At 39.3% G+C, this 26,998-nt stretch overlaps 1 protein-coding gene across 4 annotated transcripts; it reads left to right on the top strand.

Annotated features, from left to right (window-relative positions):
• Positions 1–669: 669 nt before the first annotated feature.
• SF3B1 (splicing factor 3b subunit 1) lies at positions 670–26,998 on the top strand. Of its 4 annotated transcripts, XM_052791411.1 has the most exons (25): positions 672–795; positions 9,131–9,297; positions 10,635–10,736; positions 11,434–11,548; positions 13,398–13,477; positions 14,704–14,871; positions 15,031–15,265; positions 16,005–16,217; positions 16,611–16,732; positions 17,396–17,593; positions 17,685–17,786; positions 18,537–18,716; positions 19,165–19,251; positions 19,380–19,650; positions 19,918–20,063; positions 20,152–20,298; positions 20,461–20,586; positions 20,989–21,210; positions 21,461–21,643; positions 22,340–22,451; positions 22,533–22,653; positions 23,084–23,215; positions 24,094–24,366; positions 24,850–25,066; positions 26,366–26,998. In XM_052791411.1, exons 1-25 carry the CDS (start codon positions 768–770, stop codon positions 26,522–26,524), a joined length of 3,906 nt encoding a protein of 1,301 aa, XP_052647371.1. In that variant the 5' UTR covers positions 672–767; the 3' UTR covers positions 26,525–26,998. The 4 variants fall into 4 exon arrangements, with proteins under 4 accessions (XP_052647374.1, XP_052647373.1, XP_052647371.1 ...); XM_052791412.1 differs by lacking the exons at positions 672–795; positions 9,131–9,297; positions 10,635–10,736; positions 11,434–11,548 and adding an exon at positions 11,557–13,081; XM_052791414.1 differs by lacking the exons at positions 14,704–14,871; positions 15,031–15,265; positions 16,005–16,217; ... (15 more) ...; positions 24,850–25,066; positions 26,366–26,998 and adding an exon at positions 13,026–13,081 and having other exon boundaries at positions 670–795; positions 13,398–13,474.

Genomic DNA, 26,998 nt, shown 5'->3' with positions numbered 1-26,998 from the left:
AAGGGCTTGTCCTGTCACATACATAATAGCTTCTTACTCTTGTGTGAAGGCCTCTAGAAGGCATTGTCCCTTATGAAGTGGCCTGAAAAGCACGGAGGGAGGGAGCCACTACATTTACACGGATAAACCCAGATGGCGTGAAAAGATGTGCATCAGCGGGGAAACAATGCTTCGGGGGGAGTGGAGTTGGCTGCGCCCCACCCAGCTTATCTGCCCTAGAACCGCAAACGGCTCAGCCCCCTTCCGAGCCTTGTCCTGCTCTCCCGACACCCGGCGGCCGCTTCTCCTGAGGCCAGCGCCATCAGCAGCGCTAGCCGCCCCTTCTCCTGCGGCAGTGGCGGATGCCCTGGCACCCTCCCCGCTGTCAGCCGTCCACCGGGCCGTCAGGGCCTCTCCGCGGCCATCCCGGGCCTCTCCCCGCGGTCTGACCTCCCCTCAGCCCACAGCTCCATCGCCAGCCGTGCCCGCTGCCTCCTCGCCCTGTCCGGGACGGACCGCCACGGGTCACCTCAGCGCCCGCCCCCATGCCGCTCGGCCGCGCTGTCAATCGCTGGCCGCGCCATCCATCGCAGGGTGGGTGGGGCGTGGGCCCTGGCTGAGTGGCGCCTGCTCGCCGCTGGCACCGCGCTTGCGCAAGGCGCCAGCACCTCGCCGGACGCGGCGCGGCCCGCAGCCGCGCTTGCGCAGTGAGTTCCCGGCCTTCTCTCTTGTAGCGGAAGTGGCGGGGCCGCTCCAGTTCCGCCTCGGCGTTGTTCGCTTTGGACAAAATGGCGAAGATCGCTAAGACCCACGAAGGTAAAAAGCCCGAAAAACACCCGCAGCGCCCCCCCCCCCCCCCCGCCCCGTAGCTGCGCCCTCGGCCATTGTCTTTCGCTTGCATTGCTCCGCGATGCTGGGCAGCGTCAGGCCCGGCTCCTTGGGGGGGGGCCGGGCGGGCTCGCCCCGCGGCGGGCGGGCCGGCCCTGTTTGTAATGGCGTCTCCGTTTGTGTCACCGCCATGCCCGGGCCGCCGCCTCGCGCTTGGGGGCTGGGGGGGTGGGGCTGCGGGGGCGGGTGGGGGCGAACCTGACGTGGGCGGGTGGGGGGGTGGGGGGGGCTCTCGCTGTGCATTTGTGGGGGGAGCGGCCGGCGGTTGTCAGGCCCGCGTGGGGGGACGGTGTCGGTTAGCTCCGGTTTTGCTGACGGGGCCGGCGCCGCCGCTGGGGCACGGGTCCCTGCCGCGCTCCCGCCTGCCGGCAGGAAGCCGAGGCTGAGCAGCGCTTGCGGGAGAGGCCGCCCGCGGGCCGCGCCTCGCCTCCGCTCCCGATCGCTGCCCGCACCTCCCCGCCCCCCCGGCCCCGGCCCCCTCCTGGCGCTGGCGTCCAGCCCTCGGCGGACGCTCAGTAAACATCGCGCTGTACGCCGCCTCAGTTTCGCATCAGAAACGTCAGTGCCACACGTTTGTCCTCTTGGCCGAGCCCTTCGGCCCGGGTCGGCAGTAAACGGGAGGCCGGAGAGGGAGGGTGAACGGGTGTTGCCCGCCGAAAGCCAGCATGGCCTGAGCTGTTACTAAGCGTCGTGTCGGCGTGGTGCTTACTGAGAAAAATGCCCCGAAGGAGGGGAAAAAACAGTGTGAGGTCTCAAGCATTTCAACTGCCATTTTAGCATGGAGACTTCCTGCCGGCTGGGTGTTTACGTAGGAAATGAGCGGTTTAATGAGGGAGGGCTTTCACTGGCAGTATGTTATTCTCGGAGGTGCTATGTGGCTGTATTCACTACTGCTTCCAGCTCTTTATAGCATGAATCAAAGCTTTCTTCTTGGACAATGTCTGTGGCTTGCTCTGCTCTTAAATATCTTCAGGCAAGGGAGAATAATTTTTAGAGTTGTACTGTTTCTGTTTTTTTGCTTTTGGGTTTTTACTCGTGTTTCTGTGTGTGATAGGTGATCTGCTGTGTTTATGTTAATTTACATCTGCACTACTCAAAAACTACCTCTGGACAGTGGTTGTACGCTGTGAGGTAGGCAGGGCACCCAGGTATTCATCACTTTTGGGGGCGGTAAGTTTTGCAGTGAAAAAACTTTTCAAATGGAGAGGTGTCATCTCCCGTGGAAGTGAGGTTAATGTAGTCTTTAACCTGCGGACCCTGTTTGAGTTTATGGATGATGAAAAGCTTAAACGGTTGTCCTCGCTTTTTTTTTAAATTTACTTTGTTTTTACTTTTTAGTGTTCTAGAATGTTTTTGTAGAATTACAGAAATGGTCTTGTCTTTTGTTTATATGCTGTTACATGTATAAGGCTTGTGTGAGATATTACCCAAGTGAGTATTACCCATCACAGTATTACCCACCCCTCTGCCTCTCATATTACCTAAAGAGCTTTTAATAATAAAATAGAATTGTTGTTGTTTTTTAACTTAAATTGCTTATTTATTGAAGCAAATGGTGGTCCATTGACTTTAATGAAAACATTGTCATGCTTCCAGTTGCATGTGTTTTGATTAGTGTTGTATCCGGACAGGTTTTAAGGCGGGGGGGGTGTAGGTAGTTGATAAAAAATTATGTATAAACTGGATATGATCATGTAATGCTGTATTTCCCAACATGGAGGTATTAGCTGAACAGCTTGATTATTTTTCTTCTGAGTTCTATCCTGTCTTACTTTTTTCAGTTCCTGTCTGATTTTCCAAATTGAGTTGTTACTAAATTGTCTTAGATTTTTTACATCTTTGTACTGTTTGTTAAATACTTGTTGATTGATGTGTTCAAGACACAGCTTGAAAGAGGTCTCAGAACAGTTTGGGATTGTTTCAGTTACATAGCTTAAGGGGGAACTCTTTGTTTTAGGCTGAAAAGTAAAGTTTTAAGTGGCAGCTTCTAAAGCCTCAAAAATGCTTGAGTTTTGAATGCTGTCGAAGGTAGTTTTTGATTTTCATCATTTTTTTTCTTGCTCAGAAAAGAACGAAGAGATCTCCAAACGTAATAGAGAGACCTAACACGTATGAGAGTACTAAAGTAGCTAGAAATAAAGCTGCACAGGGCAAACTAAATGTGCAAAAATATGATAAGGCATGAAAACATACAAACTATTTACGCTGTAAAATACTACTTTAGTACAGTGTCTGATTCGTCTTTCTTTTTTCGTGCTGAATAATGTCTTACGCTCCAAATGTTGCAAGCAGAACTATATGTATGGTAATGGAGTATATATTTTGAGAGGCTATCACGATCTGGCTGTGAGCTAGATTTTCAGTGACTTTGAATTCAAGTATGTTGACTTTAATAATATTCAGCATTTGTGGTGTATTTCAAATCAACTGTACATGTTAAAGTTACTACTTTTAAAATACCAAAATATATTAAATGGAGTAAAATAGAGAAAAAGGAATGATCAGTAGGATATTATACACTTCCCCCCCTGTGGTTTTTGTTTGTTTGTTTGTTTTATCCCACTCCCTTTACTGTTTCTCTGTCTTTAACTGAAGTTTCTGTTTATGTCCTGGTCGACTAAATCATCAAACAAGTACTTTGCTTTACACAATGTATTTTTAAGCTTTATGATTACTCTTTCTTAATTTGATTTGTATTTAAGTGCTTTGTTAAATAGGGTGTCAATTTTTTTTCAAGAAAGTGCCAGTTAGATCAAGGAAGGTAAACACATCTTTAATGTCAAAATAGTCTTTTCCAGCTAAATACGTGATACTTTCTAAACTGGCAATCAGGCTACCTCTGGCTGCAGACCTTTTAGACTTCCTCGTTAAAGGGGTTTTGTGGCATGTCAAATGGGTGTTCTCTTCGGAGTGCTTCATTTAAACTAGCACTTAGAGAGTGCATGGCATTAGCTGAAAATCATGGTGGCCATAAATGGGGGCTTGTTAACCCTATAGACCCTCTGCAGACTTTCTTTTATGGTGTAGATAACTCAGCAGGTTTTGCTGTAAGAAAATGAGAATGCTCCTTAGTCTGCAACAGTTGTAGTCGTAATTTAAAGGAGAAGGCCAATGATAAATGAGATCTGTACCCTCTTCAGTAAATATAGCTATTTTAAAAATAAAATAAGAGAACAAGGCCTTAGTATGTAAAGTGTTGTTAAGAGCTGTTAATAGGAAAATATTTTTGTATTAATGCTTTTGCTGCAGAAGTCCCACAATTGTTTTAATAGATTCTGTTGATGGTGTTAGTGGTGGGAGCCACGCACAAGCAAATCTCTGTGGCCCATACTGCATGGCAGGGTACTTACTGGTGCTTTATTTGGCTGAGCTGTATGGTCAGGTTGATTCAGTGGACAGATGATGGAAACGCTTTTGCGTTGTAGGCAAGATCTGTACGTTTTTTGTGTTGAAGTTGGTTACAGCTGTGGACCTGCAATCAGGACTTAATATGCTACTAAAGAGGCAGTGTGTTGTTCTAGTAACTGCTCTTTAGAAATAAGAAACAATGTCGTTGTACTCTAAAAGCACTTGGTGCTAGTAGCATAGCAAGGGAAGCTTTAGGTATTCCCTTTCACCCCCGTGCTGTGTTGCACCAGGCTGCAAAAGGAATCAGGAACTTGATCTATTCTTTGGAAGAAACAGAAATAACTAAAAAATCTGTGAGAAAAGTATTTGAGTTGTATCAGTTCCATAACCACGCCATAGGATGACTTCACAAAAATGGAATACCTTGAGATGACACTGGTAAACACTATATGTGTGGTATGCCTCTGAAGATGATCAGAGTCCTCTGTGGGCAAGACAGGGATGCCTGATTCGGCAGTAGTTTATTTCTGCTGCTTCCCCGGGAAGTAATGTATTGGAGAGCAACCTGTCTAAAGTTCTGAACTCACTGGAGTCCCCTATGCCAGATTTTAGGTGGAGCTAGATGTACTTGGGGGTAGGGTTCAGCAGGTGATCATGGCCAGCAGTATAAGGCTTTGGTCAGGTTTCAGCTTCTCATGAGTTCAAGGCAGATTCCACGAGTTTCTGCAATGCAGAGGTGACTGTCCAAGTTACCCTGTTCTAGATATCCGCAAAAGTTTGATGGAAGCCCTTAACTGGCTGGAGCAAGATTCTTCTTATCAGCTACTATGATGTGTCTTCTGTGCATGCAACTCTTGATGAACATGCTTCTGCTGTTTCTTTTCTTCCCCACTAGACCACTGCAGGAATTGCAGATTTGCTGTCATGTTTCCTGTGTGTAAGGTGAAGTCAGTGTTTCTAACTGCCAGTCCTGCAGGCTGTACATGAAGACTTAATCCTGCTATTCTCACTCATAGCTATATAGCAAAGATTTGTCAGGTAAAACTACATGTTCAATTACCTCTATAGAAAACGTGCCTTTGCACAGGAGGCATAATTTGGCTTACAGTGTAGTTGGTGTTTTGTTTTTTTTTTTTAATTATTGGCAGTTTGTGATAAGAAAAGGACCCAGCCTTGACTTTAAGTCTTGAAGTTTACAGGACTGACAGTTCAAACTTTTAAACTAAGCAATTCTGATCTGCAGTCTTTCAATCATTAAAAAAAAAAAAACAAAACACCAAAACCAATTCCACTCCCATTTATGTTTTGGGTCCAATAATTTGGATTAGCAATAATCATAGAATCGTAGAATGGTTTGGGTTGGAAGGGACCTTAAAGGTCATCTAGTCCCAACCCCCCTGCCATGGGCAGGGACACCTTCCACTAGAGCAGGTTGCTCAAAGCCCCATCCAACCTGGCCTTGAACACTTCCAGGGAGGGGGCATCCACAACCTCTCTGGGCAACCTGTTCCAGTGCCTCACCACCCTCACAGTGAATAACTTCTTCCTCACATCTAATCTAAATCTACCCTCTTTCAGTTTAAAGCCATTGCCCCTCATCCTATCACTACACTCCCTGATAAAGAGTCCCTCCTCATCTTTCCTGTAGGCCCCCTTTAAGTACTGGAAGGCTGCTGTAAGGTCTTGTCCTGGTTTCAGCTGGGATAGAGTTAATTGTCTTCCTAGTAGCTGGTACAGTGCTATGTTTTTGAATTAGGTATGAGAAGAATGTTGATAACACACTGATGTTTTCAGTTGTTGCCAAGTAGTGTTTAGACTAAGTCAAGGATTTTTCAGCTTCTCATGTCCAGCCAACAAGGCGGCTGGAGGGGCACAAGAAGTTGGGAGGGGACTGTATTGGGTCTGGCTGAGATGGAGTTAATTCTCCCCATAGCAGCCCTCATAGCACTGTGCTCTGCATCAGTAGCTAGAAAGGTGTTGATAACACACCAGTGTTTTGGCTACTGCTGAGCAGTGCTGGCACAGCATCAAGGCTGTGTCTCCAACATTTTTGCCCCCCCCTCAATGGCAGGCTGGGGCAGGGCAAGATCTCAGGAGGGGACATAACCAGGACAGCTGACCTAAACTAACCAAACAGATATTCCATACCATATGACGTCAGCTCGGATATAAAAGTTAAGTAAAGGGAGACGGAGTCGGGGTGTTTTTGTCTTCAGGAGCAACCACTACGCGTACTGAAGCCCTGCTTCCCAGGAAGTGGCTAGACATCGCCTGCTGATGGGAAGTAGAGAATAATATCATTTGTTTTTCTTCGCTTTTGCACGCGACCTTTGCTTTCACTTTATTGAACTGTCCTTATCTTGACCCACGAGCCTTTTGTTATATTTTCTTCCCCCTGTCCAGCTGAGAAGGGGGAGTGATAGAGCGGGTTTGGTGGGCACCTGGCATCCAGCCAGGGTCAACCCACTACAGGGACACAGCCAGGGCAGCTGACTCAAAGTGGCCAACGGGGTATTCCATACCATGTGATGTCACATGTAGTATATAAACTGGGGGGAGTGGGGGTGGGGGGGTTCACTGCTTGGGGACTAACTGGGTGTCGATCAGTGGGTGGTGAGCAGTTGCATTGTGCATTGTTTGTATATTCCAATCCTTTTATTATTACTGCTGTCATTTTATTAGTGTTATCATTATCATTATTAGTTTCTTCTTTTCTGTTCTATTAAACTGTTCTTATCTCAACCCACGAGTTTTACTTCTTTTCCTGATTCTTTCCCCCATCCCACTGGGTGGGGGGTGGAAGCGAGTGAGTGGCTGCATGGTGCTTAGTTGCTGGCTGGGGTTAAACCATGACAGGTCTCCCTGGAGCCTTCTCTTCTCCAGGGTAAACGACCTCAGCTCTCTCAGCCTGTCCTCATAGGGGAGGTGCTCCAGCCCCCTGATCATCTTCATGGCCCTCCTCTGGACTCACTCCAACAGGTCCATGTCCTTCTTATGTTGGAGGCCCCAGAGCTGAATGCAGTACTCCAGGTGCGGTCTCATGAGAGCAGAGTAGAGAGGTAGAATCACCTCCCTCGACCTGCTGGTCAGACTTCTTTTGATGCAGCCCAGGATACGGTTGGCTTTCTTGGCTGTGAGTGCATATTGCTGGCTCATTCAGTTTTTCATCCACTAATATCCCCAAGTCCTTCTCTGTATGGCTGTTCTCAATCCACTCATCATCCAGCCTGTATTTGTGCTTGGGATTGCCCTGACCTGTGTGCAGGACCTTGCACTTGGCCTTGTTGAACTTCATGAGGTTCACATGGGCCCACTTCTCAAGCCTGTGAAGGTCCCTGTCGATGGCATCCCTTCCTTCCTGTGTGTCGACCGCACCACACAGCTTGGTGTCATTGGCAAACTTGCTGAGAGTGCACTCAATCCCACTGTCCATGTTGCTGACAAAGATCTTGCCTTTTAAAAAAAAAAAAAAGGTATTCTGATTAATTCTTGCCAAGTTTGTTAGCAGATGTTGTGGTATAGTGCCTTTTGCAGCATATCTCCTTGGGAAAACCTTGTGAAATGTATTTGTCCTGAAAAAGAACAATGAGAAACAATAGTAAAAAACTAGTGAATAGTGAAGGTTTAAGATTATTTGTGAATAGAATTTCCTGTAGCTTTTGTAAATTGGCAAATTTCCCTCAAGTTAACGTAGCAGGCAATACCGCTTCAGATGGGAGAGGGTGAATCACAGAATCGTTGAAGTTGGAAGGGACTTTTGAGACCATGTAGTCCAACCCTCTTGCACAAGCATGATCCTTGATATTCCTTCAGCCATGAAATGCAACTCTTGGGTATTTTTTTTGGCCATGAAGATAATGGTTTGATCTACTGAAATTCACATTGTATGGGTAATTGTGTTAACCTATTGAATCAAATAAAATACAGATGGAAAGAGTAATAATTTTTATGGAGTGCCTTAATATACCTACATCAGAATTACATATGTTGAAGACAGTTGGATTACTGTAAATTATTTTCTTGTTGCATTACAATGGTTGGAGGAAAGCATGGTTTAATTTGGTTCCTTGTTTTCTGGGTTAACAAGTTAATGTGCTTTCTGAAAGTACCAAATTTCCAAGGTCAAACATGGCCACCAGAGTTGATTAGAGTCAGACCCTGATATGTTAAAGAATGACAAAGCTCCCATTTTTCCTGTTTGAAGGGTAAACTTTTTGTTATCCAGAAGAATAGTAGACTCTTCAGAGATGGTGGTGCAGGCAGCAATAGTCATGAGTAAATTACATTTGAGCTGCCAGAGTGAAAAGAAACTAGTCCTAAATTTTTTTTTGGCTAACTTGGTATCCAGTGGCATGTTAGAGGTTGGTTGTTTTTTTTAATTTGTTCAAAGTTAATACAGTTTTGCAATATGTTAGATAACACAATACAGTGTTGTTTTATTAAATGTGCTCAGATTTGACAACTCATGCAGTAGCTCTTTTGAACAGATCTGTTTAAAAGAGCAAAATTGGTTTGTTAATTGGTGATAACATTTTGAAAGGCTTTTTTAATGGGAGGATTACATTCGTTGAGAAACTGTTGTATTAGTGTAGTGTTGAGAAATATTACTGTGGTGTAAATTACCTTCTCTGCTATCTCTGCTGGAAGATGAGATATATTAACACTGGGTTTGAATAGTTTGCTTTAGGCCATATAGTTGAAGTAGTCTGTGCTGGGTAATATTACAACTTAAGGAAGAGCTGCTTCTAAGCATCATGATTTTATAGTTTTATGTGTTGTATTTGTTTATTTCTTTAGAGATGATCTTTGAAATTGGGTGAAAAACTCAGTTTGCTGTACATAGTAACATGAGTATTACATTTTGTGTGTATGTGTAAAAAGACCTGATTTTTTTTTTTTGTTGTCTTTACCCTAGATATTGAAGCACAAATTCGAGAAATTCAAGGAAAAAAGCCTGCTCTTGATGAAGCACAAGGAGTAGGCCTTGATTCCACAGGATATTATGATCAAGAAATTTATGGTGGCAGTGACAGCAGGTTTGCTGGATATGTCACTTCTATTGCAGCAACTGAATTGGAAGATGTAAGTGATTTTATGTATTTGTTTAGGGCATGCATTCTAAGTATTTTGGAATTTATTTTGAGTAATTTTTAGTAGCAGTTGCTAAAGTAAAAGCAGTTACTGTCATTAAAGCCATACTGGGCCAAATATGTCTTATCCGGTAAGCTCTTAAGTTCCAAGTCTGGCTTGTACTTCATTAATTGTGCTTTGAAAGTCATGTAGGCCCAAGCAGAAGGCAAAAAGTTGTGGCCTGGTACTTAATCAGTGTTAGCCTTGACTGGAATAATTAACTTTGTTCTGTTGTTGCTACCAAGATGAAAAATGATGGTAAAAAAAAAAAAAAATCTAATAAAACTTGGGCCAACAAACTGAAGTGACTAGTTTAAGATTTTTATTTCTACTTAATTTAAATTTCAGAGCAATTTTTGAGAATTGGCTTTTTTACTATTTTATGTTCTCCTTATGTATTCTGCTTGTAAGATTACTTTCTGTTAATTTCTAATGTTAAACATTTGACCACATTTTCAATTGCAGGAGCAGTCAGAAAGTACAGTTCTGACCATGAATACATGGGCAGCAACATATTACATTGAGTGGATTATATTTTTAAGAGGAAGGAAAATTGTTATGTTCAATTTAGTACTAGTTGATATTTTTTTTTAGTGATGTACTATGTGTCATTTGTAGACTTCTAAGAATTCCTTTAATTAAGAATTTCCATTACAGGGTCTCACTGAAATCAGTTCATAGTTTTAAGAGCAGTTTTTCTTTTGGGTTGCTGTAAATTATTGCACAGAAACTGGCTACTAATATGAAGAAATAGATTGCAAAAGCATCTTACACATTCTGAGTACTTGTTATTGCCATTGTGATTGAGAAGGTATAAGTAAATTAATATGAATATATTTCTGAATTTTTCACTGTTTCTGAGGGTTTTTTGTAGGGTTATTTACTGAAGTTTTGTTCTATATCTAGCTGGCTTTTAAGAAAAAATTGTTTGAATTTCTGTGCACCAGTTTTCACATGCCAACTAGGGAACTGTATCAATAGTGCTAATATGAAATACGGACTTTTTGTATAACTAGCGTAGACAGCATACTTGATTAAATGTAGCATAATGCAGAATACTTGAGTCTTGTAGAGAAAAAGTTATCTTTTTAGTGCTGTGGGTAGGTTTATCTGATGCAGCAGTTTGGGAGTAATAAAACAAGCTATATGAAAAAGCTATTAATTATTATTAATTAACTATTCTAGTTGTCCATTTTCATCTTTTCTATGACTACAGTATGTTAATTTGACGTTATTTTATCTAAATATAATATCAACATGACAAATTTGCCATGTCTTTTTACTGACAGGATGATGATGACTACCCTTCTACAAGTTTGCTTGGCCAGAAGAAGCCAGGGTACCATGCTCCAGTGGCATTGCTTAATGACATACCACAGTCTACTGAACAGGTACATCTTAACTGAAGGCACAATAAAATACTGTTGTAGGTATTAGGGGAAACAAGTGTTAACATTTTTCAAGACCAGGTCTCATCTTCTGGAAACACAAGACGTATGTAAAGGGCCATGGTTTTTTAATTTTGCTGTAAGCTTGTTACTGCTTTAGTTTAGAATTCCACAGGGTGATAAAAATTGATGCTTCTGCATGTAAAGGCAATGTGGGCATATACACTAAACTATTAAAAAAATCTTTTTGATAGGTCAGATACCACAATAATGAAAATAACTGGAAAACTTAATGTCCTGTATGCTTCTATTTTTGTAAAGAAAATGCTATCACTTAGGTTTTATATTCCTGGAGTATTTTTCTGTGAAATTTAAAAGCATATGAAGTAGCATTAAGTCACCCTGGAAAAAGAAGGGGAAAGGTTGACAGCATGAAATGCTTTGGTAACAAGTGAATAAACTTCTCAAAATAGCAAATTTTTGTCAGAAGTTATTTCATAAGAAATTCTGTGTTAAACAAAATTACAGTTACGGAAGTAAAATTTATATTAGCGTAGTGTTTTGACATTCCTGCATAGTTGAGATTAAAAATAAAGTAGGCCTTTTTAGTAATACTGAAAATGAATACAGGCTTATGGTCACCAGACAATTTTCGTATTCTTTGTACATATGTGACTAACAAGATTTTTTCGGTTTTTAGTATGATCCTTTTGCAGAACACCGTCCTCAAAAGATTGCAGATCGGGAAGATGAGTACAAAAAGCACAGGCGGATGATGATAATTTCCCCTGAGCGTCTTGATCCATTTGCAGATGGTAATTTATTTTGACTTTTCTATACCCTTTATGAAATTTGTTGTCTTCGTCTTTAGCCCTTTGATTTCTGTTGGCATGCTTATAAACTTAGTTTTGTTTTAAACATCCCCTTTTCATAGAGATTTGGTTGAAAACCTAGATACCATATTCTTCATCTTTATAATACGAGTTTTCTTTCCAGGTAGAAGGACAAGAAAATAATGAGCCATTGCCATAGAAACACAAAGGGTTAAAGGTTTCTCTTTTCATTTTGTTTTGGGTTGTGCATTATGCTTTGAACAACTTGTGTATTGAGTGCTCAAATTCTTTCAGTACCTTGAAAGTTTTCATTCCAAGTCATAGATTTACAGGGTTACTGCTTTTGAAATGCTAGTTCTCAGAATAGAGCACCTAATTCTTACCATCCTATGTAAACTTAGGTGGTATAGCTAAAAGAAACAAAAGCATATATAAGACTTTGATACTATTAATAGTTCAAGTCTGTTCTGATAATTTTAGAATGCAAGTCAGGAAAAGGGGTGTTAGTGGGTCTGACAGAAACTTTCTTCAGGTGAGTGAGTTTCACATGTGGCAATAAGGTGCCTGTTGGCTTAAAATTAGTAGCTATTTTGCAGGTTTTACAAATGAGAATTTCAGCCTGCATGAATTAATAGGGATATTAATTATTTTACTTGCTTAATTGTAATTGATATAAACATGTATTGTCAGAATTCACAGGCCCATACTAACTGTCCTTAATTTCTTTCCTACAGCAGTACTGCTATATGCCAGTCCTGTCTGCATTCTTAAGGGTGCAGTTCAACACATCCTGTGTAGATTATGGTGAAAAAGTATTCCAAAGGAAAGTCCTATCAAAGCTAGTGTCAGAATGACACAGCCAATTGGGCAGTGATCTTCAGCATAGAAATGTTTAAGAAGTTTTTTTTTTTTCCCTAAATTATAATGCTATACCACTTGTATAGCAATTCTGTACATTTTTCTTAAAGAAAAGTGTTTTTCTTGACAAGCCTCATTTTTATAAAGTTGGGCTTCTTGTAAAGTATTTAAAAGTTTAATTAACGCAAGATACACATCATAAAACAACTTATGGTATACAAAACCCATTACCTGTGAGTATCATTGTGGTGGTATATGTACTGTATTGCATTCAGCTCCCAGTCACAATTGTACCTTGAGAAGAGAAGAGGGGGAAAGTGTCATCAAACAGTTCTCTGGGGTTTTTTGTTTTGGTTTGGTTTTTGTTTTTTTTTTTAATGAAGCCCTTTTACAATATGACACTGGAAGATCTGGGAGACGTGTCCAGATTTGTCAAACTTATAAATGGGTCTTTGTGATAAAACATTTTAAACATTACTTAGGTATGCAATAGTTATTTATAGTCAGATAACAACTAGGATTTAACAGCTTACACAAGGTAATGTTTTGAATATAAATATCTTTCCAAAGTGTTACTAATGGTAAAGAGATAATTTTCTAGGCTTCTATTCTGCTGCTTGAAGTCAGAACTGCTGATGGAGACAAAGGCACGAAAGTGTACGTATTCCGGATTAGCAACCCAGGAACCCATCACTTCTGAAGACTCTTAACTCTGTTGTCATTTTATCATTTATATCGGCTTTAAAATATTTGTTTGAAACTGCAGTAGTTATGTTTGTGTTCAAACAGGTTAAATTGATCAGCAAACTGAATAAACGTAAGATACATGTAATTTTTAAAATTTTCAATCAAAACGTAAAATTAAATGATCATGGAATAATATAATATTAGAGCAGGACAATAAAAAAAGTCAATAGTTTCTGCTTATCCTGTACTCATTGTGCTCCATTCCTGTTGCTGTTCTTTTCCACAGGAGGGAAGACACCGGATCCTAAAATGAATGCCAGAACATACATGGATGTTATGCGTGAACAGCATTTAACAAAAGAAGAGGTGTGTGGAGGGGAGGGTTTTCCACTTGAACTTAGTTTTGTTTTACAGCCTTTGAAAGCATGTTAAAAAAGTGGGAATGGAAATTATGTTGTCTTTTTGTCTTGACTTAAAAGTCCTTTTCTTTGGAAAATCCTGTTCTTCGCATGTTGAAAGTCAGTAGAATTTAAAGATGAAAGTTTTGAAAATCTGTTCTATACAATACATAAACAATGGAGGGAGAAATAGTCTCAATATACTTTAATCTGGATTTTTTTATAGTGCTTGAACTTTTTGTTTATTTTCTTTCAGAGGATGAGAGACAAAAACTAACAGTCACTGAGGGGTATTCAGCGTCAAAGATGTTTGTTTTTGTGAGCTCTGTGTAAGGGTATCCAGGGAGGTTTTAAAAGGCTTTTGTTGAAGCACTTAACAGATGTTGCAGTACTGAGAACTGGTGTGAGGTTGACATTTTGTTTTAAATATTAAAAAAAAAAAAGGAAAAATGTAAAAGTACATGCTTTATTCATGGCTATTAAAAATTCATTTTAATAGGTAAGAAGATATTGGTAATATAATCAAATTTCTTGTGTAGTACCTACAGTGCCATCTTGTTAATTGGAGTAAGATCTTGTAGTTCCAGTGACCTCTGTAGATTTACATTGATTTACCCTACTTGACTTACCTTAATTGAGGAATTAGTTCATAATTTTGACAATCTTGCTGTTTATGGATCTGTTGATAAGTGAAAAACAGTCTGGGTTAGTGTGCTGTTTTAACAGTGTCATCTCAGAATTTTAAATAAGAATTTCACGGCTTTTTTATGTCATGGGATGTAACTCAAATGAACACATTTTGTAACTCCTCCACCTTTAATTTACTGAAGTGGAACTTGTTTGAAACTGATGTGTAATGATTTTAAGGCATACATATAGGTGACAGAAGCTGATAGCACTCAAAATTCTTCATGCATTTGCATTTGTTGTAATAATGGCCTTTGTAAGAAATCAATTTAAAAACAGCCCCTCCAAACACATAGCTGCTCTGTCAGTATAGAAGAATTTGAAAAGTGCATGAACTTGAAATTAAACAGTAGCTAATTGCATGTTATTTGAGCAAAATCTCAAAAAATAGCATAAAAAGATACGATACAGCTGAAAAATCTCTTTTAGGGATATAATCTGAAGAGGCCTTCTAAAAAAAAAAAAAAAATCTGTTTCTTACGTTTGTCTTTTTGTGCCCTTGAATAGAGGGAAATTAGGCAACAACTAGCTGAAAAAGCTAAAGCTGGAGAGCTTAAAGTCGTCAATGGAGCCGCATCTCAGCCACCTTCAAAACGCAAACGGCGTTGGGATCAGACAGCTGATCAGACTCCTGGTGCTACACCTAAAAAATTATCCAGTTGGGATCAAGCGGAGGTAATAATCCTGGTGTTCATCAGCTTATCTACAGAAGACATTATTAATGCTAATCCTCTTGAATTTCAGAAGTTTCTTACTCTACTAAAAAAGAGTAACAAGCAGTCTTTTACTGTACATTATGAGAGAGATTATTACTTTTGGTTTTGTCTTATATAGACACCTGGACATACACCATCTCTGCGATGGGATGAAACTCCAGGCCGTGCAAAGGGTAGTGAAACACCTGGTGCCACCCCAGGCTCAAAAATATGGGATCCGACTCCCAGTCACACACCAGCAGGAGCTGCAACACCCGGACGGGACACGCCTGGTCATGCAACACCAGGCCATGGAGGTGCCACTTCCAGTGCACGTAAAAATAGATGGGATGAAACACCTAAAACAGAAAGAGGTATTTATGGTGAACTGGAAAGCACATAAGAAGTAATTATATTCTGACATCTAGTGGTTGATGTGAAGTGATGTTTTTGTCTGAGTTTGTAGCTTTGAGTTCTGCCTGTAAGCTTAACTCACATCTGTGAAAGCACCTCGGCTCAAAAATTGAATCGAAGTTTTGTGGTATATCTAGTGACTGCTGCAGGTTGGGATTTTAATGTGTAAAGGATGTAGTAACAGAGCTTATGTTGAATTGCTTTTTGTGATATGTTTGTGTGTGTTAGTTTTGAACTGTTTAATTTTCTTTGAAGGGGTTAGCATTAAAACAAGTTTTGGAAGCATTTTCTCACCTGCCTAATTTGAATTAGGCTCATGTGTCAGGGAACAGTGAAACACCGTTGTTCCTTAATGCTTTTGTCAAGGGAATATGTGGAGTACTTTGTCCAATTTCTAGAATATCTGAATTCTTTCGTATTTTTTAGAATTTTATCTATTTATGCTAAGATTCAGCAAGAAGATGACATGCTTTTTTTGTAAAATGAAGTTCTCTGTTGGATGTTTTTCGTGTAATGCCTGTGTTTTTTCAATATTCACCAAACTAGTCTTTGCTTTTTGTCTAGTGTATTTGTTTGTTTGATACTTGTTGATTTGTGTAGACATGAGGATGAGATACTGAAAATGGGTTTGGCTGTTGATACTATAGTTTGAGTATATACTGTTCAGCTTTCTGCAAAAATTGTTTTGTTTTTCCTTAGATACTCCGGGACATGGCAGTGGATGGGCTGAGACGCCTCGTACAGATAGAGGTGGTGACTCCATTGGTGAGACACCAACTCCAGGAGCAAGTAAGAGAAAGTCCCGATGGGATGAAACACCTGCTAGCCAGATGGGTGGCAGCACTCCTGTTCTGACACCTGGCAAAACACCCATTGGTACGCCAGCTATGAACATGGCAACTCCTACACCAGGTAAGCCCAGTCCATTTTCTAAGGCTTCACTTTCTTCTGTCGAAATGAAGCACTTACCTTTATATTGTATTTTGAAATAGACTTCTGCCTAACATGTTCTCCTGCCTGTATGAAAGCAGTCAGTATGTGCTCAGTTTGCCATTTTTAATGCCCACAGCAACTTAGTTCTGGAGGGGGAATCGAGACTAAGGTGTCTGTTCCTGTTTAATTTAGTTGTTAAAAATTGATAAAAAGCTCTCTAAAAGTTTGATATCTTACTGGCTACAGATTTCAAGTGCTATGGAAACTTTGGTTTGAGAGCACTTAAAGGTTAAGTAAACAAGTCATCTTCTGCATACAAAGGATTTTTTTAAATCTTTTTTTTTTTTTTTTTTTTTTTTAATTTTAATATAGGTCATATCATGAGCATGACTCCTGAACAGCTGCAGGCTTGGCGTTGGGAAAGGGAAATTGATGAGAGAAACAGACCACTTTCTGATGAAGAATTAGATGCTATGTTTCCAGAAGGATATAAGGTAATTCATCTGGATTAAAATACATCAGACCATGATGTTGGTTTTTTTTCTGCCAGGACATATTGATATATATATTTTTTTTTTTTTTAAACCAAGTTGTCCCAGAAGTAGAATGTTTCACAGTAAGTATTGATTATTGATTGTAGACGTTTGTTCGATTCGGTTACTGATTTATTGTAAATCCATTAGAAAGGGAGAACTAAAGATGATCTCAAAGGCTAGCTGTTACTCTGCTTCTCAATGTTGCGAATGCCTGTCAAGGCCAGAAATGAGCTCTGAATGGGCTGATAAAAATATTAAGTCCAGATGTAGAAAAACATGGGAGAGTCACAAATGGAAAGTCAGCAAGTACTCTGTGTTGATGCAGATACTGAAGTACTGCTTTAATGCTTTGTAGAGACACTTCAAAGTTTATTATCCAAGCTCTCAGCAGTGGAAGTGAGCTTTCTTCTGAAGTATCATCAATACAGGATAAGCATGAATACAAACTGTCATGGTGAATTTTGTTGGTATTGCTGTGAACTTGGGATCTAATGTATGCAATAACACTTACACAAATCCCCAAACAAATAAAATGGAATATATAAGTTTAGTAATGTTTTGTATTTGATGCCTTCCTCTTTTTGTATCTGTTGTGATAAGATAAATTTTGTTCTTCTGTAGGTTCTTCCCCCACCAGCTGGTTATGTACCTATTCGCACTCCAGCACGTAAGCTTACAGCAACTCCAACACCTTTGGGTGGTATGACTGGATTCCACATGCAGACAGAAGACCGGACTATGAAGAGTGTTAATGACCAGCCATCTGGCAATCTTCCATTCCTAAAACCAGATGATATCCAATACTTCGATAAACTGCTGGTAAATGAGACTTCACTCATGCTGATTAAAGTTTCCTGGTTTCTTTTGAATATGTAGCAATGCTTGTTTATTTGTCTGGAATTACTTGTAGGTTGATGTTGATGAATCAACTTTGAGTCCTGAAGAACAGAAGGAGAGAAAAATAATGAAATTACTTCTGAAAATAAAGAATGGCACACCTCCCATGAGAAAGGTAAGATGAATTTTCAGATGCATTTATGTAATTCCATTTTTCAAAAATCTGCATTTGTTTTTAGGTTTAGTTTCAGTTGTCTGTGGGATTCTCTTTAAGATAATCTCCTAAGCTTTGATATCTGTTCAGTGCTTTCTTCCTCTTCTATATTTGCATGGCTTTTTGTTTGTCATTCGATGTAATCTAGCGTTGCTGCTCTTTGTACAGTAATGTCAGTCACTAAGTAGTACATGGCTTATATATTTTTTTTTTAACAATTATGACAAACTGGATTTATAGTGTGTTTTGCTTACAGGGCTTCGAAATTTTCTGGATTTTGCCTCTTACACTTAAATTAGCAGTGTAGCTCCTAGTTAAGTTTCAGCCTTACACATTATGCAATGTTAGCAGTCTTTTCTGCACAGTGTTGCTCTAAACTGACCATAGCACCAAGCTGCCTAGAGGCAAGTAAGTGCTGTATAAGCTAATTTTCAGATGGAGCCATTCTTATTATTAGACCAGGAGCATGCTTTTCTTGAAAATTGAACATCTGGGAGCTAACATCAGAGTGTTTCTCTTAACACATTTGTTCTTAAACAAATTTTATGTCAGTATAAAATTGTTTGAAGTAGAGTTTTGCAGTGGTAGGAGCAAGTATTTTGAAGCCTGTGATTAGTGAATTACATTTTAACTTGGTTAATATCTACCTGTTTTGTAATTGTTCAGTGTCATTTCCTTAGTTTAACTGATAGGCTCTTTGGTTTTGTTTAGGCTGCATTGCGACAAATTACTGATAAAGCTCGGGAATTTGGAGCAGGGCCATTGTTTAATCAGATTCTGCCTCTGCTGATGTCACCAACTCTCGAAGATCAGGAGCGTCACTTGCTTGTCAAAGTCATCGACAGAATTCTTTACAAACTGGATGACTTGGTCCGACCATATGTACACAAGGTCTATTGCAGTTTACTATTTCATCTTTGATTTGCTTTTTCTGATCATTGCTGTGAGAAGTGTGTATTTTATTTGCATCTCAGAAGAGGATGGTACCATGTTTTTTTAACATAATTGACTTCCATATTTCTTCTTAAGCCAAACTTTTAAGTTCTTGTAATTTGATCGAAGTGTGGGATTTATAGTAATAAGGCATGATGTAAAAATGATATATGCACGCTTGGGGGTGGGAAGGGGATCTTATCTGATCTAGATAGTATCTCTGAGCCAGGTCCTTTAGAGACAAAGAGCTGTAAAAAGAGCATAATAAATTTAAAGTTTTTCCGGTCATCATAAAGCTTTAAGCTTGGATCCATGGAATCATCTCTGTTTCATGGAATCTAGTAGGGCCAGAAATACTACTAAAAGTATTACTGAAAGGAAGTACTAATTTGTTCATCTTTTTCAGATCCTTGTTGTCATTGAACCACTGCTGATTGATGAAGACTACTATGCTAGAGTGGAAGGCAGAGAAATTATTTCAAACTTGGCTAAGGTAAAGTTCCATCCTTCATTAAGGCACTGAGTTAGCTTACATATAGCTGCATGTTTATAGGCATGGCACAAGGATTAACTGTGCTGTTCATAAATCCAGTTGGTATCTTCTGTATATTTTTCCTTCAGGCTGCTGGTTTGGCAACAATGATCTCCACAATGCGACCTGATATTGATAATATGGATGAATATGTCCGAAATACAACAGCTCGAGCCTTTGCTGTCGTTGCCTCTGCTTTGGGCATTCCTTCACTGTTACCCTTCTTGAAAGCTGTGTGTAAAAGCAAAAAATCGTGGCAGGCTAGGCATACCGGCATCAAGATTGTACAGCAGATTGCTATTCTTATGGGTTGTGCCATCTTGCCTCATCTCAGGAGCTTGGTTGAGATTATTGAACATGGTGAGTTCTACTTTCCCAGGCAAGATTTTTTTATTCACTTCATATTTGGAAATTTTTTCATATCCCAGTGAGGCACAGTGGTAGTAAGGTCCTTGTTTTATGTGTTCTTTTGAGACTGAGAAACGGTTCAGCTGACTCTGAAAGAGGATTAGTGGTTCAGTTTTCCTGAAAATAAGCTGATGCCTTTTATACTGCCCCTCTGTTTGCTGTTTTGAACTTAAGTCACAGGAGGTACAAGAAGAGGCACTAAACATTATTCTCTTGCAGGTCTGGTGGATGAGCAGCAGAAAGTTCGCACCATCAGTGCTTTGGCTATTGCTGCTTTGGCTGAGGCAGCTACTCCATATGGAATTGAGTCATTTGATTCTGTTCTGAAGCCTTTATGGAAGGGTATACGTCAACACAGAGGAAAGGTATATATAAAATACTTTCTTTAGTTTGAACTGAAATGGATGTATATCTTTTATAACTCATTAGAGACATATTTCTGCATTTAAATAGGGTTTGGCTGCCTTTTTGAAGGCTATTGGTTACCTGATTCCACTCATGGATGCTGAGTATGCAAACTATTATACCAGAGAAGTCATGCTAATCCTTATCAGAGAGTTCCAGTCTCCTGATGAAGAGATGAAAAAGATTGTGTTGAAGGTATGTCAGAATGGTTGTTTTGCATTAATATTGAATATGTATGTCTTTCCTTTTCTTAAAACACTAAAAAACCCCAAACCAAACCAAAAAAGAACCCCACCCCACCCCAAAACCCCAAACCCTACACAGAATTAAAATCGTTGAATTTTTATTTCCTGTCAGGTGGTAAAGCAGTGTTGTGGTACGGATGGTGTTGAAGCAAACTACATTAAAACAGAAATCTTGCCACCTTTTTTCAAACACTTCTGGCAGCACAGAATGGCATTGGACAGAAGAAATTACAGACAGGTATTTTGGGTTTTTTAGTTGGAAAATTATTTACAGTAGAACAAAATTCACGTTAGAGTGTTCATTCAGGCTAGATGCTTAATTTTGTCTTTTGTGTCCTGAAGCTGAATTTTGTTTGGACTAGTGATTTAGAAGTTGCATAGCTAGAAGATTCAGAGGTTCTTAGGAGGCTATCAAGACATTTTACATCTGTGAATATGAGTCTGCATCAGTTGTAAGGTGGGGTGGTTCACCCCATTTGTGGTGTTTAAAACATCGGATGATTTATAAAGGTCAAAACAGTTGTTTATAGTGGGCTTAACATGCATGATGCTGTTTCTTGTCAGACTAGGGAAATTTATTTTCAAGATGTAGGAAGTAGATTTTAACAATGCTTGCTTACTTAACATTTGTATATTTCAGTTGGTTGATACAACTGTGGAGCTGGCAAATAAAGTTGGAGCAGCAGAAATTATTTCTAGAATTGTGGATGATCTGAAAGATGAGGCTGAGCAGTACAGAAAAATGGTCATGGAAACAATTGAGAAGATAATGGGAAATCTGGGGGCAGCAGACATTGATCATAAACTGGAAGAACAACTTATTGATGGTATCTTGTACGCCTTTCAGGAACAGACCACAGAGGTATGGCCAAGGGTGTTTAGTATTTGGTTCACTTTAATTGTAAGCTAGCTCACTGTTAGTTATACAGAACTGTATGCTTCTAAGTTAGATTTTTAGAATCCTTTTTTGGGTGTCAGCACTCTGATCAATGAAACCCAGAAACAAGCTCTGGAATGTAAGCATTTTAATAGCAATTTTAGATGATGTCAAGTTTAATTAAAATGTGGTGTTGCTGTTGGTCTGATTTTCCTTTTGTTGTTTTTACACTCAGGATTCTGTGATGCTGAATGGTTTTGGCACAGTGGTTAATGCTCTAGGCAAAAGAGTTAAACCCTACTTGCCACAAATCTGTGGTACAGTTTTGTGGCGTTTGAACAACAAATCAGCTAAAGTTAGGCAGCAGGCTGCTGACCTGATCTCTCGTACTGCAGTTGTCATGAAGACTTGTCAAGAGGTATTGTACTGAATTCTCCTACCAAATTCGCTGTTGTATGTGTCGTGGTTTAACCCTAGCTGGCAATGAAGCACTACACAGCCGCTAGCTCACTCTCCCCTGCATTGGGATGGGGGAGAGAATCAGAAGAGTAAAAGTGAGAAAACTCGTGGGTTGAGATAAAGGCAGTTTAACAGGTAAAGCAAAAACCACGCATGCAAGCAAAGCAAAACAAGGCATTCATTCACTACTTCCCATGGGCAGGCAGGTGTTCAGCCATCTCCAGGAAAGCAGGGCTCCATCACATGTTAATGGTTACTTGGGAAGACAAATGCCATCGTTCCAAACATCCCCCCCTTTCCCTTTTCTTCCCCCAGCTTTATGCTGAGCATGTCGTACGGTGTGGGATATCCCTTTGGTCAGTTGGGGTTAGCTCTCCCAGCTATGTCCCCTCCCAACTTCTTGTGCACCCCCAGTCTACTCGCTGGTGGGGTGGGGTGAGAAGCAGAAAAGACCTCGGTTCTGTGTGAGCACTGCTCAGCAGTAACGAAAACATCTCTGTGTTATCAACACTGTTTTCAGCACAAATCCAAAACATAGCCCCATATTAGCTGCTGTGAAGAAAACTCTGTCCCAGCCCAAACCAGCACAATATGTTATAGTAGTGAGAGGGAAAAAAAGACCAACCAACTTCTAAATCTTTTTACTTGGTTGTAGGAAAAACTGATGGGACACTTGGGTGTGGTGTTGTATGAGTACCTGGGTGAAGAATATCCTGAAGTACTGGGCAGCATACTCGGAGCACTTAAGGCTATTGTGAATGTTATAGGTACGTTTGTGTATTGAATACGTTCCTGTTCAAGAGCAAAAAGGCATTATAAAACTAAATATGCCTCTCTCAATTCAATAGGCATGCACAAGATGACACCACCAATCAAAGATCTGCTGCCACGGCTTACACCTATTTTGAAGAACAGACATGAGAAAGTACAGGAAAATTGTATTGATCTTGTTGGGCGCATTGCAGACCGGTAAGCTGACTGATGATAAAATATTTGACCCTCTGTGTGGGCAATTATTGTAGCAAAAGCTGAAGTTGAGTATCACGTTTGGAATTTGGATATTTATTGTCTTATCTGTTGATATTTCTTAAGTTGTGCGTAAAGCTTAAGATGAGATATTTAGCAGATGCTCTGCTGAACTTATTGTGATTATATTATTTTGCAAACGCTTTGTAAGTAGTATGTTGTCCACTTATGCAAACTTCGAATGCACACAATATGAAATTTTTTAGTACACTGTTAACCAGTGAAGGCCTAATGTTAACAGATACCTAGTTAAGGAAATTGCTTAAGCAGTATCCCTCTGTTGATAGCAAATGAATAGGTGCTGCAATTTATGTGGTTTTATTTAAAAACTTCTAACATCACTGAAGAGGTAACCCACTTAATTCTCTTTCAGAGGTGCAGAATATGTTTCTGCAAGAGAATGGATGAGGATCTGCTTTGAACTGCTTGAATTACTAAAAGCTCACAAGAAAGCTATCCGAAGAGCCACAGTGAACACTTTTGGTTATATTGCGAAAGCTATTGGGTAAGTTGGTTTAATGCTTATCCAATTCTACACACAGTTACCTAACATAGTGATGACTGTGAGTTTTCTAGTGAGAAATATTCAAACTTCTCTACACATAAACATATTAAATGTGTGGACTTGGTTTTACTAATTTTGCAGAAGGAGAATACAGTCACCTATTTTTCATTAATGTAGTGTGCTGCACTTCTGGACTAAATTTGTAGACTAGCAAAGTTAGAGTCTAGTTTGGTAATAAGAGCTGTTTGTCTCATGAATTTTGATACTGGTATGCATTCAGACCCACTCTGTGTTCTTGCATGAATTCTCCTTTAAATACTCAATCTCTCTTCTATTTTTCCCCCAATCAATACTTTTATTGATTTGCAAAGGATTTTTTTCCACTAAGGTGATACTGCAAGTCAACAACTCATAGAATGAAGCACAATTCCCATCTTTATGCATATTCTTAAATAAGTGACCAATTACTGACTTAATGCAGATACAGCAAGCAACCAAGGAATGCTGTAACTGCACTTAACTATACAGGATATTGCCTAGCCTGTCAATGAGCATGATTTTATACAAGTTTGTAATTACCTGTGGGATCAGAGTAATAGTGGGGAGGCTACTGCTAACCTCCAGAGTTTACAAGAGGCAGAACAGAAGGCAGGAAAAAAGCTATGTCTAGAGAAAGTAAAAAATGTTGGTAATAAAAATAAGATCGTGCAGTTGCTTAAGCTGTTCTACAGTTTCGTGATTTATGTTGTTTCCCAGTTACTTAAACTTTTTTTTAAGGGCTAAGCCATGCTTTTCTGCCACTTGCTGTTTGAAACTCAACTAATTTTATCCAAATCTTCACTGAATCTATTGACATGGATGCACGTTATCTCTTCCAGACCTCACGATGTATTGGCTACACTGCTAAATAACTTAAAAGTACAGGAAAGGCAGAACAGAGTATGTACTACAGTAGCAATTGCTATTGTAGCTGAAACATGCTCCCCTTTCACAGTGCTGCCTGCACTCATGAATGAATACAGAGTTCCAGAACTGAACGTCCAGAACGGTGTGTTAAAATCTCTTTCTTTCCTGTTTGAATACATTGGAGAGATGGGAAAAGATTACATTTATGCTGTTACACCATTGCTTGAAGATGCTTTAATGGATAGGTGAGTGCACTTCTTTCTATCTATGGTACAGTTAGCCATAGTCATGTATTTGAAGTATATATAGCTGGGTCTTAATGATAGCAAATATGCATATTGTCCTTGTTTGCTAAAGATGTTAAGTGACCAGCATAATTTGGAAGGTGTTGTCTGCAAATAATTCAGATTATATACTTCTATTTTACTAATACTTTTGAAGATTAAAATGATACAAACATTTTAAGAGAGTCAAGACTTCTTATGTTCAAACTGCTTTTGATAATGTCTGTTAGTACGTTTGCTGTGGAATTAGAGTGCAGTAATTTGCCAGAAAATTCCGTCTTTTTTCAGTTTTCTGATTTTTGTTACTCTGCCTCTTGCTGTCAGTAAATATGGGTTAAAAGGGCATATTAGTGCTTTCAAAAAAAAGCTTTATCGAAAAGGAATGTTATGCTTGTCCACTCATGTTGCTTCTAATTTATTAACAGACCATTGTTCTCTTTGCAGGGATCTTGTACACAGACAAACAGCCAGTGCTGTGGTGCAACATATGTCTCTTGGTGTCTATGGGTTTGGCTGTGAAGATTCTCTTAATCATTTGTTAAATTATGTATGGCCTAATGTGTTTGAAACCTCTCCGCACGTCATTCAGGCAGTTATGGGGGCTCTGGAGGGCCTCAGAGTTGCTATTGGTCCCTGCAGAATGTTGCAGTATTGTTTACAGGTATGTCATTGTGTATGCTGGGATAGCAGAGACAGTAATTATCAGGCAGGACTTCTTTCCAGGAGACAAAAAAGTCAACTGAAGATTTCCAGCAAAGGAAAACAGTGTGGCTTTTTGTCTCTTTAAACTATTCTTTAAACATGGCATTCTGTACCAAGGACTTCAGTAATTGAAATATGCAATAAACAGAGATTTTGGTATAATGAGATAGCTGATTACATTGAGGAACTTGCATAGAAGTAGCAGGTAACTTAGAATATAAATTGGCTAAAATAGCCTGGCACTCTGACTTGTAAAATGGAAGCATCTCGCAAATTTGGAGGACACTGACTAATGACTGGGGAATAAATTAATAGTGCAAGGGGTTATGAGAACAAGTAACGAGATAAATGATGGGATAGGTGTAATATTAAATCAACATTATTTGTCATTAGCCAAGAAAAACAGTTAAGACATTTAGAACTGTGCAAGAGTGAAGCACTAAAAAACAGTGCTTTGATCAGAATTTATACCATTACATCAACACTAGTCAGTTCAGCTTCTGTAAATGTGTATGTAACAGTAAAATCTGAAGGCTCCTTTTCTGTGTAATTGCACATAACAGTTCTTGGTGCATTGACTGTAGAATCTAAACTCACATAACAGGTGGGAAGCAAGGATGAATGTAATGCAGGTCAATGTAGGGAAGATGTGACAGCATTTTATTAATTATTTGCAGATACGGAATTTCACTGCGGGTTTTTTTTTATGTGGGGCATCTCAGCATAAAGATACTGACATCAGTAGGAAGGTGAAAGAAGTCTCTTGAACAGTTTTTTTTTTTTACAAATACTTGTATGTTCTTATTACATAGAACTGTTTTTTCTAGAGCTTTCACATTCTGCTCATTTTTTTAGGTTTAATAATAGTTTATCTCATGGATTCCTATCTAGCACGCTCTGCACAAATAACAATTAGCAGAGCCAAAGATAAGACTCAGTTCCAACCAAGTATACTGCAGCAGGTTTTCATTTTTATTTTAAAAGAAGAATACATAACTAGAAATATATTCGGTGGAATTTCTCCCTGCAGAAAAAAAGATAAGAAAATTTGTCTCTAAATAATACTTTGTTACTACTTGCTAGTTTAGATAGTCACAAAAGTTTGGAATGACACATTTAGTGTACCTTCTTTGTTATAAGTGGTGTTAGTTACTATAATTGCTTTTTTAAATGCCTATTGTGCAAAAATTGATTAAATTCAATAACAGACATTTAGACCTTAAGCTTTTAATAAATTTTGTTCTGTTCTGTTTTCTAGGGTTTGTTTCACCCTGCCAGGAAAGTCAGAGATGTTTATTGGAAGATTTATAATTCGATCTACATCGGATCACAGGATGCTCTGATAGCACATTACCCAAGAATCTATAACGATGAAAAGAACACCTATATTCGTTATGAACTTGATTACATCTTATAATCTTCTTGTTCAGTTGTTTGTGTTTAATGCACAGCTGTTCTTCAATTAAACGCTTCAGATTTGATGATGTAAAATTTTAAAATATCGGAGATCAGTATAGAGCTGGTCAGAGGCAGAGCTAGCAATCCAGTAGCATGATTTTTTTAAATATGTCCTTGTTTTTTGATGTTAAACAGTTAAAGCCAGTAGTGACCAAGAAAACAGTGATTACAATGTACTGGAGGGATTTCATTTTGGATTCATCTTTATGAAGATTTAGATTTCATTCCTTGTGTTTAAAGGGGAAGTTTATTTGAGAAATAAACATTTGTGTATAAAAACTAATTTGTGTGTGGTTTTTGGACAGAGGGGCTTGTAAAACGAGTCCCTTTGGATTAAGTGTTTGTTCATGTAATAAATAGGTGGCATAAAACATTTTAACCCTTTTTGTCATCCCTTAGCTTTTGAATAAATAAGAAAAACATACAAACTGTA

The sequence above is a fragment of the Harpia harpyja genome, chromosome 7 (assembly GCF_026419915.1).
Source record: "Harpia harpyja isolate bHarHar1 chromosome 7, bHarHar1 primary haplotype, whole genome shotgun sequence".
NCBI lineage: Eukaryota > Metazoa > Chordata > Aves > Accipitriformes > Accipitridae > Harpia > Harpia harpyja.
Note: the sequence above shows the minus strand (reverse complement) of the source record. Positions and strands in the feature narration are given on the sequence as shown.

Bases quoted from the DNA above. Each gene is read 5' to 3' on its own strand.
- SF3B1 (XM_052791411.1), top strand. From the start codon at position 768: ATGGCGAAGATCGCTAAGACCCACGAAG. The intron at 11,549-13,397 runs GTAATTTATTTT...TCTTTTCCACAG, and splicing joins TCTTGATCCATTTGCAGATG to GAGGGAAGACACCGGATCCT. The intron at 17,594-17,684 runs GTAAATGAGACT...AATTACTTGTAG, and splicing joins AATACTTCGATAAACTGCTG to GTTGATGTTGATGAATCAAC.